Source organism: Pezoporus wallicus, unplaced genomic scaffold, assembly GCF_028554395.1.
Source record: "Pezoporus wallicus isolate ANWC-B61680 ecotype Strahan unplaced genomic scaffold, APGP_CSIRO_Pwel_v1 contig_2492, whole genome shotgun sequence".
Classification (NCBI taxonomy): Eukaryota; Metazoa; Chordata; class Aves; order Psittaciformes; family Psittacidae; genus Pezoporus; species Pezoporus wallicus.
Genome location: NW_026637796.1, coordinates 1,241,672 through 1,255,388, shown reverse-complemented (window position 1 = coordinate 1,255,388; position 13,717 = coordinate 1,241,672). Strand labels below are relative to the sequence as shown.

The window sequence follows — 13,717 nt, the reverse complement described above, 5'->3', positions numbered from 1 at the left end:
TTTTTTAATTCCATTTCTAGTTTCTTTGATTAAAAAAACCCATTATACATTACTGTTTCTATAAGTATGAATATGAAAACTTATAAAAGTACAGTATTCCAGCAATGGTTAATACGTGCAAGTTTTTGAGTTCCTGGTAAAAGAACACAAACTTTTATGCTACTACCTGAGTTTAGGTGTATATAATTTTATATTAATATAAGGTAAATCTATACACAGAAGCCTAAGTAGCTTACAATAGTTTACTCTGTTTATTAGTCCTTAAGGAGACAGGAGTGGCTAAGGGACAGGAGGGACTCGAGACTTTATCTTAAAATAACTTTTTTTTTTTTTTCCAGCTTCACTTTGTTCCTTAGTAGGAAGGAATTGCCAGTGCACTAAAAACAAACAAGGGAACAAAAGCACACTACAAAATCTAAAACAAATCCCACCAAAAAACAAAACCAACCAATCAAAAAAACCCCCTCAAACTATGTACTCTCTTTCATGTGATATTTGAATTATCTGCTATGTTTTAGAAATGCTCTGTGAAATTAATTTGACATTATATTGTTTAGGAAACCCATATTATGACAGTGTGGGGTCTCTAGGTGTTGGAACCTTGTTAGGAAGTGTGTCAGCATTTCTGATCTACACTAACACTGAAGCCCTGCTAGGACGATCCATTCAACCTGAACGACTGCAGCGACTCACTGAGTTACTGGAAAGTGATGCTGTAGTAAGGTAAGAGTCTTTACAGCTGCATCAATACTAAGAACAACAAAAAGCAAGAAAATTACATTGGAAAAAGTAGTTCAAGCACTTTAAATGAATCTGGTGAGATTGATTATTTTAGGGTGGATTCTTCTGTACTGAGATTTTAGAATCTTAATTATTACTAGCTTCTATTTCTGTGAAATTTCTTTCTAAAAATTTCACTAAGTAAATACTCATGCCCCTCAGATATTCCACAGCTGAAATAAAATTGCAAAAAATGTCCTAAGTTACATAAGTACAGGAGCTGACAGTGACTTAATGAGAAAGCCATCACAAACTTTAAACTGTTTTCAAATGCTGAAATGCAAGCAGATAAGTTATACTGTACTGTTGCTTTTATAGTTTATGAGAACTTAAATCTTTAAATTCTGTTAATGTTAATATTCAGTATCTGGAATTCCATAACACTTGGCAGTGGAGTACTGCAGTAGTATTACACTGTAATAGATGCTTTATGTTAGATACTTACAGAATTAACTCAATGTTAATTTTTCTTCTTTGGAAATCCAAAGTTTGTAGTACAATAAACTTACAGCTCACTGTAATTCTGAAATCTTGTTTAAATGCTTTCTAGGGAGCTATTTTAGCTTTAATCCTCTTAACCTTGATTTAGAAGCAAAACCCTTTTTGTTTTCTTCTTGATCATTATTCAGGAATATATTTCTGTGTAAATCAGATGGAATATTTTAGGTTTTTTATTTTTATTCATAGTCATTACTGAGCTCTGGAGACAAAAATCCAAGCCCATTAGTTAACACAAGAATACTTGAAAGAAACTTAAGTGCTGCATCATCTCAGTTGCAAGCAACAGGTCTGAATGACATGTCTTTCGTTCCAGAAGCTAAACAAGATTCTTATTTTGGAATAGAATTGTGTTAGAATTTTCACATGTCAGTAACTAAACTCTGTGGTGGCCCTGGATTAGTCTGAATGGTGGAGCATGTGTCAACAGTGCTGTGTTAGAGTAGGTGAGTTAACATGTTTTTTTGTACGCGACTTCTGTAGTTCTTTTTTTCCCCAAAGTGCACAGGTGGCTTTTGCTTGTCTCCAGCTGGAATCGTGAAATTGCTTCTATCCAAGCACCAGTTTATATTATATTTCATTTTGTTGATGGCTATAACTTCTCAAGAGAGCAATCGTAGTTTATCTCCTTCTTGCTGTAGACTTTTTTTAAACAAGAAGTAACTTAATTTTTAAAAGGAACACAGAGTAAAAGAAATAAAGACTTGGTAAGAAACTGTGTTTTTCTGGAGGTTAGAAGCTGAAATGTGTAGGTACTCCTTACAATGCTGTTTGCAGGACGTTCTCTATGCACTTTGTCTTGACTGATCTCTTTCTTAGTTCCATTAGATTATCTGCTTTGATTTCTTTTAGCACACGCTTTGTCTTTGACCACAATCTTCTTGTAACAAACCTAATATTTTGAGCTTGGTTAACTTACACCTACTAAGAAGACACCTGGTCTTGATATCTCTGAGATGTTAAAGTGTATTACCCTTGCTTGTAATGAGGAATAATATGGGGAAAAATTTTCCTTTTTTTTTCTTTCCTTATTCCAGTCTTGGTTAGATAGCTTGTTTTGGTTTGTTTTCAGCTTTTTCTTGTGAAACTAAGGAGTCTTTTACCATTAAGTATGTCTTCAAACCGCTACTTGTAGTTTTTCATTCAACACAGCTTTGGGCTTATAAGAGTTTCAGCATTTTCTTGAACATTCAAACTTTACTTAAATGGAGGTGTGTACTGGTCTGTCCTACTCTTAGATTTTTTTCCTACCAATACCAAGTGTAAAAGTTCCCGAGTACTGGCCTGCTTCTAAAGCTGTGACTATTTGCTCTTTTTATTTCAATGTTTCAGGGTTTTCAGCTGTCTCACTGTTTATGAGATCTTACTGCAATCCTTTTTTGCAGTTGCTGCTTCCCAAAACAGGTCTTCCTTGTTCATTCATGGAGAGTTTGCATTCTTCACTTTTAGGTGTGTTTTCCAACATGAAGGGAATATATTAGGGAATCATTCCGTATTCATCAGAAGATACTTAGTTCCAAATTGACCAAAGGATACAGAGGCTCTGATTTCCGCCCTCTCCTGTCCCCATCAGCAACACCACCACTTAACTTGTTCAGGCAAGCCACTGTTGGAATACTGTCATGTTCCACTGCTAATTACAAAGTATTTAATAGGCAATATTAGCTGCTGTTGGTTTATGTAGTTGTTTGAAAATATCTGCATTCGCTAAAACCTTAGTGACTGGAATTAATGCTCATAATGTATAGTTTTTCCCCCACCCTTTTCACTGTTTTCCCTTGGGTTATGAGATGAAGTTGTCTTTAATTACATGGGTTGCCTCATTTATGGTTCTTAAATTTTGGCACAGTGTTTTTAATCTACACTTTGTTAAAAAAACTATCATTATTGCAGGATGAAAAGTTATTTGCCTTCACAGTTATTCTTGGTTTTTTTTACTCTTGAATAATAGTTACGGAGCCTGCTGAATTATTAGCATTTTTTTCCTTTCAAATATGCAGTATGCTTCTGGGCCACTAATAGGGAAATGCTTTGCTGTACTAATACTTTGTTTTTCCTTTTTGGTCAAGGAAACAATGATTATTGCATGTTTCTGTCTATGCAGTAATAACTACCATTTCCATCTAGTAGCAGGCTTGTTTCCAGGTTAATCTTTAGTTTTGCTATACTTACAAACCAACTTTTTTTTTTAATCACACACAATTCCTTTCTTTTATGCTTCTATAATTTTGCTGGATTTCTTCTTTAGGCTTTTGGCTTGGTAATTTCTACTTTTAGGCCTTATTTAATTTGTCATCCAGAATGGGCTTTTAGTTAGAGTTGTTCTCAGCTGGAAAATTTCTTGATTTTGGTTTTTGTTACACAAACATTCCATTCTTAACTCTCATTGAAACCTTTGTTACCTAAATCTTTCCTGTGTTCAGCTTAACTGAAGTGTAGGAGATGAGGCTTTCAGGACTGTGAAATAAAATACATGATGTGGTACAGACTGTCCTGATTCTGTTCTTATGCAATGTAATGGTGGATCTCTAGGCGTAAACTGTTCTTAGTTTCATCTTTAACTTTTACTTCATTGTAACAGCTGTTGGGTAATTGTGCTACTGTTGTGCTGGAAAATCTGTCATTCTGGTTTGGAGGAGTGAAAAAAAAAATAGTTACAACTGATGGCTCAAACCCAGTACCTTGGTGTCCTCTGACAAATTTTTCTTTCATTTGAAACTTTCTCTTTTCCCTAGTTTGAATTGATGGTGTCTGGTAGCCATCCAGAAGCTTCCAGAAGCAAGCTTTGTAGCACATGCATTTGTGTTCTTGAATTATTTGTGATTTTTTTTTTTTTTTTTTTTCTCCTCCTGACTCACTGTCTTGTCTTTCCTGGATGCATTATATGCAGTAAGGTAGACTTTTTTCTTCACATTTACAGAACATGCGTCATTCCACTGAATTCTGTCAGGTTGCTGCTTAATGAGACTCTTGGATATCTTGTTGCTTAGCTCTGATAGGCCCTTGATATATCTTCAACATTTTTTGAATCACATGAATTCACATTCTCTTCATATAGCCCTCATTGAAGCACATCTGCTATCTTAAATACCCTCTTGTGTGAGGAGGTAGTTTGATTCCAGTTAGGTTATTCCAGTTAATACTGTTTTGATTTGGTAACTTCCCACAGGAATAGCTGTGTAAATTTGATTGGAGGTGGAAATTCTTTATTGCTATCAGTAAGCTGTAGCAGTTCTTTTAATCTGCTTAAATGTTTGCTAAGATGTATTTTTTTTGTGTGTGTCTCTATATTTAGGTCATGTTCTATTTTTTTTTCTAATGTGCTTACCCCTCCTCCAGCTTTAGTATTGCCAGAAATATTCCATAAATGTTTCCTCTGGCTATTCATCTGAAATATCTGCCTCCTGTTCTTTGTCAGCAATTCATTCTAGCAGGCTACTTCCAAAATCTGTGCATTCCGCTTTCTTCCTGCACTGCCTGTGAACTTAGTTCTGATTTATAAACATTCAGATGAGTTGGTAAGAATAAGTTTGCTTAAGACAAAGGGCATACTAAATTTAAAAGGATGCTGTGGAATTGCGCAACTTAGTGAAATGAATGGGGGTGGGGTGGGGAGGGGAAGCTTAGTACTTTCCATTAAATGAGCTTTATTGCTGATTCTAAATTTTTTGTTAAAATTTTTAAAATTGCAATGATTGCATTTTTCTGGTAATAAACCCAAAGTCTTTGGGATATTTTATAGTTGACCCCACATACTTATTTTGCCATGGAAATGGCTGAAGGAAGAATTAAAAAAAAATAGAAACTTCTTTGTGATTTATATTCCATGGTTTAGTGTCCACTTTTTTCTGGCCTTGATGGAAAAAGGAAACTTATTCTGCAGTGGCAATTTTAAATTCTACTTGGCTTTAAAGATAAACTTAAGTTTGTGTTAATCTAATTAGAAAAAAAAAGAGATGGTATTTTATGATTTTTATTTTATTTTTATTCCAGTGTTAAAGTTCATCATAATAATCTGGGTCCTGAGTTTGCTTCATGTCTTACTGAAAATTGGAGCATGCTTTGTTTATTACCTATATTCATACCTCATAGAGTTTATCTAACAAACTGGAACAAAACTGTGCTGTAAGGAAACAGAAGTTTTCAAAGGACCAAAATATAAACATGCTGCAACATCCATGTTCTAGTTATCTATTAGGAACCTTTAAATATACATTTTCAGCCTGTACTAACAGTTGTCTTGTGATTAGTCATGATCAGTAATTCAGTATGAACAAAAGTGATTTCCAATCACAATAACCATACCTTATATCAAATACAACTTTGCATAGAAAATTCTCCAAAAGGCCATGCCTTCACAAATTGTAGTTGTCCAAAAAAACGTACTTCCATAATTGCAGTGTGTGCTTTCAGTAGCTGACAGTATTGTCCCTTACCTCAAAAGTGAGGGTACTTGAGGATTGTTAAATACGTGTATGCACAAAAACTGCTGTGCAGCAGTGAGTAAGTTGAGTAGGAAGGGTATCACTTTCTGTTGTGGGATATTTTTATAACACCATTAGTCTAGTTCTGAATCTGTGATGCATTTTTGTAGTATGTCTTTTATTGCAGCGAGCCATTTATACATGTGTTGGTATAGCAGACATCTGTGAAAGTTGTATAAGCAATTAAATATAAGTCAGTATTTAATATAAATGTGTGGTGGCAAAATGAGGATGTGTTAGTCACAGGCAGTGGCCTTTTAAAATTACAGAATCGTACTGTGACAATGTTGTTAACATCAGAAGTCAAACTACTTAGCTGTTTGTTTTATGTTCTTCTACATTTTCTTCAAAATTTATGTGTTTCAGAGCAATTCATGATGTTAAAGCCACAGACCTGGGAATGAGCAAAGTGAGATTCAAGGCAGAAGTAGACTTTGATGGACGGGTTGTTACTCGTTCTTACTTGGAAAAACAAGACATTGAACAGCTGCTACAAGTATGTTTTAAATAATCTTTCTGTAACTTCTAGTATTTGATATTTATTTTCTAATTTCAAATATGTCTAAACCCTAGATTTTCAAGTAGGTGAGAGATATTCCACTAATTCTTTTTGACGGATTGCAGGTGATTTTACTTGGTGTTAGCGTGCTAGATATCTCTGTGTGGAATTGTATTATGTGCTGCTGAAATAGAGCCATTTGTGGGCTGAGTAGGGCCTGGGTTGGAAGAGGACAGATATTTTTGTCCACAATAAGAATGTATTTATTCCAATAAATTTTTGTTGAATTACAAGATCTTTAGTTAAAACTGGAAGCATGTCACCTGAGAATAAGCATCTGTTTTGGCAGAGCCATTTGTCTTGGGTGCTGAAGATGTAGTCTTAAGGTTTACAGATCCTGCCAGTCAGACTAGACTTGAATATGGATTACTTGCATCACATCGCTTAGCATTTTGACAGTGTTTAATAAGTAACCTGTCTTCAGCATCTGTCTCCGATTTCAGTGTTGTTCAGAGTAGCTTTTCTTAATTCTTCAATATAGAAATGAAAAACTATTCTCAGATGGATTCTGCATGGCAAAGCGATGAAATATGAAGTGAAGAATAATTTATCTAAATTACAAGATTTTTAAGTGAGCAAAATGTTTTGCTTGCTTACCCATTTTCACCAGTAACATGCTTGCATACCTACAAGATTTCTTTCTTTGCTACCCTTTCAAAATGAAAAGCAGGTATCTGCATTTTATGTCTGTCCATTAGGTACAACTTAGAAGTTATCTGAGTTTACATTTAAATTAACAGTTTTTTTAAAACATTAGTCAGTGTCTGAGTTCTTAAAATGTACTACTCTTTAATGTCAAAATAAGAATGTATATATATTATATATACAGTGCAGTAAGTGATCTGTTCGTGTGTTGGATTTCAGTTTAATACATTTTGAGAGGAAGAGTGCTGTCAGCTTTGTACAGCTGAGGCACTGCAGGTTTGCTTGGTTTTATATTGCCAAACCTCAGATTCTTTGTTGCAGCTGGTTAGTGCACTACTTTTCAAAGACTTTGTTAGCTCTTGTTCTTTACCTGCTGTTCCCTTTGGTGCTTGCATACAATGGTCGCTTGTTCTTCCAACTAGTATTGTTGGGAAAGTTCTTCCTGATTGTTTCTAGGTTGACAACTGTTTCTTACACAGGTCATCGTAGTTTCAAGTAGTAACCTTGTGTCAGCTATAAAATCATTGTTGAAGGTAGCTGTTTTCAGCAGGATTTTGCCCCTACCTGAAGGGTAGACATAATGCTTGCCTTTTGATCTGTAGTTTTTCAAATAACTAGCTCATTCAACTGGCATTGCTACCAACATTACTCTTTCTGAAGTTGTGAAATCATTGAAATGCTAGCATTCAAATTGCTCTCATTTCTTTTTCTTGTTAGACTTGCTGTGATTTTAGTCACAGGGTATTGGAGATGGGGTATCTTTTAAGCTCACTCAGTTACATTATTCCTCTTCAGTTTCAGAGTAATAGGGAAGGTGAAAGACACTGATGTTGTGTTGTAGTTACAGACACATAAAAAAAAGAATTAGTTATTTAATAATTACTTTGCCCATTAGCAATAACCTATTTGTCCTAAACATACTGCAGTTGTATTGCCTAAACTGTGTCTGAGATACAAGTCAAATGGCTTCTGGCCAGCATCATGTGAGACCTCTAAGGAAAGCTCATGACAGTGCTGTAATACCTGCTTTGGTGCTTATGATGTCTGTGGTTTTTTGGAGGGAAGAGCATAGCATCCTGTCTTCCTTAACCTTGTTCTTTCAGTCACATACAATATGGGCCTCCTGAGGAGGAATTTCGTAGGTATTTGCATGGATTTTCAGATGAGTTGGTAATGTGATAGCCAGAGTAAGTAGTGTAATAAAATAGCAAGAATGTATGAAAACGAGGAAAGAATGCACAGGGGTACCCTGCTCTGCCTTGCTGTGAATAAGGGATACCTCAAACTCCTAGAAAAATAATAAAATTCTCAAACTTATTTGGAAAATAAAGGAGGGAATCTGTTAAACATAGAAGGTTCTATATCAAGTACAGGTGTAATAGTAAGCCAGCTATTTTCATTGAATAGATACTACTCTTCTGTGTCTTTGAGACATAAGAACAGATGATGCTTTAAAAGGAAATGGGAAAAGCTGAAGTGTTTGGGGTTCTCTTTGTGTGTGTCATCCTCCTCCTCCCAAAATATGTCAGAACGCTCTGTAGTGTTATTCCTTTTTTTCCCTCATCTCAACCTTTTAAATCGGATTTCTTCCTAGGAAATCCAACAAGTGAAAAACCTTGAAGAATTGGAAGCCTTCATGCTTAAGCATGGTGAAAATATCATTGACACACTGGGAGCTGAAGTAGACAGACTTGAGAAGGACCTGAAGGTGAAACTTAGCTGCTTATTAGGGAGTGATTGTTCTGTGACTGTATTTTAGACAATATCATTGCATTGACTTTGGGGATTTTGTTTGTAAATATATGAGGGAAGAGGTTGATAATCCTAATGTAGATTCTCTCGCTATAGTATCATTAACTAAGTTTGGACCAGCAGTAAACCCTTACTTTGCCGTTGATCCATTTGTTACATATTTTGTTCAGTTTTGTACCACTGTAGAATAGTATTTTTGTGATATAAGACCTGGTTGTTTCTTTGTTACTGTACTTGCAGAATACCAGGTTATTTACAGGCTGTTAAATTTTGCTTTGGTTGTAAAGAAGCAAATTTCAGTTTTATTTTTAATTTTTTATCTGTTACTTAGCATTCTGTCAAGTGTATCAGTGTGTAATGAGGGCTTTATTGAACAGTTTTTGCTCCTTTTGAAGCAGTTTAAAACTTTCTTAAAGTGAGACTATATATATCTTTATTTGGATGGCGTTATATAAAATCTAACCGCCTTTTTTAAAATCAGGAGAGCCACTTCATACTTTATAAAGTGTGAGAACTAATTTATCTGTGATGTTGAATGGTATTTGTCACATGAAAAGCTGTCTTAACCTTCAAAAAGTTGCTTTATAGTATGGGCAGTTGCTTTGTAGTATTTGTTGAAGCTGTTCTTCATTTTAAGATAGTCCCCATGTTGCCAGAAAAGGGAATTCGTTAACCAGTTGCCAGTGTCATACCAAGAGTACATTATTTGTATCCATGTGCAAAAATGTGTTTTAATATTCTCTATTTACTTCTTTTTCTAAAAATAATTTTATTTCAGCAACGAAATCCTGATGTTCGTCATGTGGATTTGGAGATACTATAGGCATGGCAGAAGAAATCTTCATGTTGCTACCATTTTGGAAAGAAGTCGTGTAAAGGGCTGAAAAGCTTCCGAAACTGCAGTGACCTCAGCGCCATACCTCGCTTACTTTTGCTGTAGGCTTCCTGGACTGTTAGAACTGCTTCTGTTTCTGGAAGAGCACTAGACCCGCAGACAAAAATTTCCATGGCAAAATCAATTTAAAAAAAGCTATTTGACTTAAATTCCACGGGAGAGTCTGTCAGAGTATATTTACTGCAACTCAGAACTTAACAACTTGAGGTTTAGTTAGGCAAATATAGCTGCCTGAAGATACACAACACACTTAGTTTTTCCATTTGCGTCCCTTTGCAGTCAGTTTGCACTTCTTTAGTTTCTTTCAAGATACCACTAAAGGTTCTTGGGAGATATTAAGATTAGCTAGGAAGAGTTTGTTCCAGTGGAACCTGCCAACCTTAAACTAATTGTAATATTTCAACTGTGTGATTGTTTCACAGTTTTTCTTTTCTATGAGATCAATTCTTTCAAACAGGCACTGGCTTTTTCTCAAGTACCATGACCTGTAAACCTGCTTTTTCCCACTCTTGTGAGTACTAACTGCACTTCACAAAAATAAGATTTTTCTTCTCAGTGGAGTCAGCTGTATGTGGTTATCCAGAGTATGTTAAGTTACTGTGAAGAAATTAGAGATTTTGGTGAACTTGCTCTGTTTAAATTTTGTTATTTTCTCCCCCTGCTTTGACACTTGTTCTCTTATTTGTAAGTATCTTCAGATGTGATCTGGGAGATATATACATGGTAGTGCTTATTAAATGTTACCTGGCATTTTTTGCTTTCCTTATAGGCAGCATTGCCAGATACGGTCTTTGATAGAATGTGTGAGAGATGTAATTGGAAGTTACAGTAGTAAAAAATGTATTAGAATTATTTATAATTAAACAAATGAATACATTGTATTTTTAATTTATTTACCTCTAGACTTAATCTGAATTCTAAATTGATTGTGGGGTTTTTTTTTTTTTTTTTTTTTTTTTTTTTTTTGTTAAGAATTGGCCTTGCTTTTTTTGGAAAGTAAAGTAAATCTATCAGTAGTTCTCAACAATCCTGAGATAAATGCTTAGAGTTTATAACTTTGAAATGTGCAATTTTAGCATTGTATATATGAGCCTCAAGGTTTTCTGCAGTAGGCACCCAAGTTGTACCAGATGCTTTGATTTGAGACCCAGTCTTTATTAATAAGGGCATGAGTACTTATCATGCAAATTGAAATATAAGTGAAGTTACTGCATATAAATAACTCTGAAGAAAATCCTTTATGCACTTTAACATATTTCAGTAAAATGAAAATTGCTCATGGGTAAGAGGTGTTAATAAGAACCTCCTAGTGACTCATTTGCTAAGTAATGACTGACTTGCTGAAAGGAGAAATGTTGGTATGAAACACAAGTCTCAAAAATCAGTTAAGATTAAATTATAAATATTGCAGCAGATAATAATTGTGAAGACCAGTACATCTAGATTTGGCTAAAAGCTTTTGAAAATGTTTTTTAGGTTTGTTTTTTTTTTCATACTAAGTCTCACCAATGAACTGTGAGAATTTAAAATAGCGTACCTTTCGACAACTGCAAAACATTCCGGAGTTTAGTTACAGATGGGACTTCACATACAGTAATTGTGGGTCTCTTTAGTACCCTCATCCATAATCCCTATTCACCAGTGGCTTCTGTATAGCTTATTAGCTATATTATTATGGGTAATCCAGAAGAATCATAGAATAGTTAGGGTTGGAAAGGACCTTAAGATCATCTAGTTCCAAACCCCCTGCCATGGGCAGGGACACCTCACTTTATCTGGTTTTCTCCTATTGTAAAACTACTTAGTATATTTCAGACTGATGATTGGAAATGCAGTTTAAAGAAAATTTGGAAGTGTGCTATGCCAAGAAAATAAGACATCCTTAGCACATTATAAATCGTCTACCTTTCTCCTCACCTTTCCACGTAAACTTCATCTCATTATGCATTCTGCTGATGTTAGTCTTATTCATGAAGACCACTGGAATCTGATAACGCATAATCTCTTTCCTTGTTCCTAGAATATTTATATGGATTTTGAATTTGAATAAACAGTTTAAGATTTCTGGAATAATGGGTTTATTAAAAACTGGGAAAATGCTCTTACTGGGGCGTTAGTGGAGACAGCCAATGTGATCCAGGTGGTTTGTATGCTGGAGTTACTGATGAATGAGCAGTGTTAGTGTGCACTAACAGAAATTTCACTGAAAGTTTAGTAAATGTTACCCCACTACTGAAGCGTTCCCGTATCTCGTTTAAGAGAGGGCATGAGTTTATATTCTTACACAGCACCTGCTCCAGAAGCCCATAAAAATGTTTTCTTGTTCATCAGAGATGTAATTTATATGAATTCTGATCTTAATTTCCTTATTTGAGTCAGAAGTACACCCATCCACATACCACTTGTTTGTATTCCAAGATAACATTCAAATCCTTGTCTCCCAGTTATGTTCCTGATTATAGCATAACGATATGTTAAATTTAAGAAGCCAGAGCTTGAATGTTTTTGGGTACATAACAGTTGCATAGTTTGAGGACCCAGTTCCATATTTTAAAAATGACCTGGATGGTGATGTACCACAAAAATCTAGGCAGTCTGGTTTTGGCAGTACCTCTTGAGTTTACATGTCATGCAGTTGGGTGAAAATATTGATTCATTGAACCTGTCAGTTTGGAAAGGAAAAGGAATTCTAAGCTGTTAAATTTTTAATGCATAGATTGTTTTTAACAGTTTTGACGTTTTTACTGCCTTTTTTTCTTCTTTTTTTTTCTTTTTTTTTTTTTTATATATTTATCTCTCTTTATGGTCTAACACTTGAAGTGATATGGGTCCAGTACTTAGTTTACTTTTGTTTTAGTGTTTTTGGGAAAACTGTTTAGCTACTACACTTCCGTGATAGAACCCTCAGAATTAAAGAAAACTTGCAAAGTGTGGAGGAGTGTGGAGAGATTTTTTTTCTTTGTCACAAATGCAATTACGTGATATTCCTTTTTTGTTTTAAGAAAGTGAGGAATTAGCTAACAAAGTTACATTCTAGGTTTTTTTCAATTAAGTTGTGGCCTTTTAAAATAATCTGTCTTGTAGACTCTCCTTGCATGTTCTGTTTTTTCAGATTATGTTCAAAGTACAGCTGCCCTCTGCTTTGTGAAAGGTTGCTTACGTATTGTAGAATGTTTCTTAAGTCTGTAAAACTTGCAGTGTTTGAAAAAATTGTCTTAATGTTCCAATATACTGAGCGATCTTAATGCATTTTAAGTCAGAGTTGGCCAGACACTAACAATATGCATTTTCCTATAGAATTTGTTTTTCTATAAACGATAAAATTGTGAAGTGATTTTCTTCCCCAAGAATCAATTTCAAGTCTAAATTGTCTCCTTTATACACTGTGGAAGTAAGTTTTTGAGTGGCACCCCTCTACTTCTCCACTTTCTAAAGCATTTATTAAGCATACTGTAGTAGTAAATATTTTGGTGTATTACAAAGACTTTTTGCTGTGTGTTCTGGTTGAGAAGTAGAAGGGACTGGGGAAACAGGAGAACATATTTTTTAAGGTCAAGTTGCATTCTTTATACTCTGTGACTCATGCTCAAGCTGAAGAGTTTATAGCCTCTGCTTTTCTCCTTCATTGAATTCCAACACAGGTTTTATTATTTTTTTATTTGCCAACCCATGGAGGTAGAAGCCGTTATGAGCATCTCGCGTTTTTAAGGCTAGATGCTACTTTGGTCTCTGTACTTTATCAATGAACAAGTACAGTTGACAATAATGATTGCTGTTCTGTTTTGAAAGCTACAAACCATGTAAGCCAAAACTACCAAAGCTTTCTGATTCTGGCGGGTGCAGTTTTTTCAGCTGTATCTGGAGACTCAGTTTTTGTTGAGAGATTTTTCACTGGCCCCTCTGATACGGGGGAGTATGGAGAAGAGTTTTGGGTATGTTTTGTCTAGGTAATACACTGAAATTCTGTGTTCTCATTATCATTTCAGCTGATTTATTTTTTTTCTGTAACAAAGGAAAAATTACGCATTATGGAAGTACATCTGCCAATGAGTGCATCAAATACAGGCTTCCTGCAAAGAGTTTTTAGGCATGGCTGTTTTTGAA

General features: G+C 34.9%; 1 protein-coding gene across 5 annotated transcripts in view; it reads left to right on the top strand.

The window, feature by feature from the left end:
- The window catches only part of SLC30A9 (solute carrier family 30 member 9), a 36,023-nt gene extending 25,522 nt beyond the window's left edge, over positions 1 to 10,501 (top strand). For 3 of the 5 annotated variants that reach the window (XM_057407524.1, XM_057407523.1, XM_057407525.1), the window contains 4 exons: positions 558 to 723; positions 6,129 to 6,258; positions 8,561 to 8,674; positions 9,497 to 10,501. In XM_057407524.1, coding sequence (XP_057263507.1) covers positions 558 to 723; positions 6,129 to 6,258; positions 8,561 to 8,674; positions 9,497 to 9,541 — 455 coding nt within the window. In that variant the 3' untranslated portion in view covers positions 9,542 to 10,501. Of the gene's footprint in view, positions 1 to 338; positions 530 to 557; positions 724 to 1,594; positions 1,725 to 6,128; positions 6,260 to 8,560; positions 8,675 to 9,496 lie in introns of those variants that run through there. The other 2 variants (XR_008971969.1, XM_057407527.1) reach the window with 2 other exon arrangements.
- Positions 10,502 to 13,717: the final 3,216 nt, after the last annotated feature.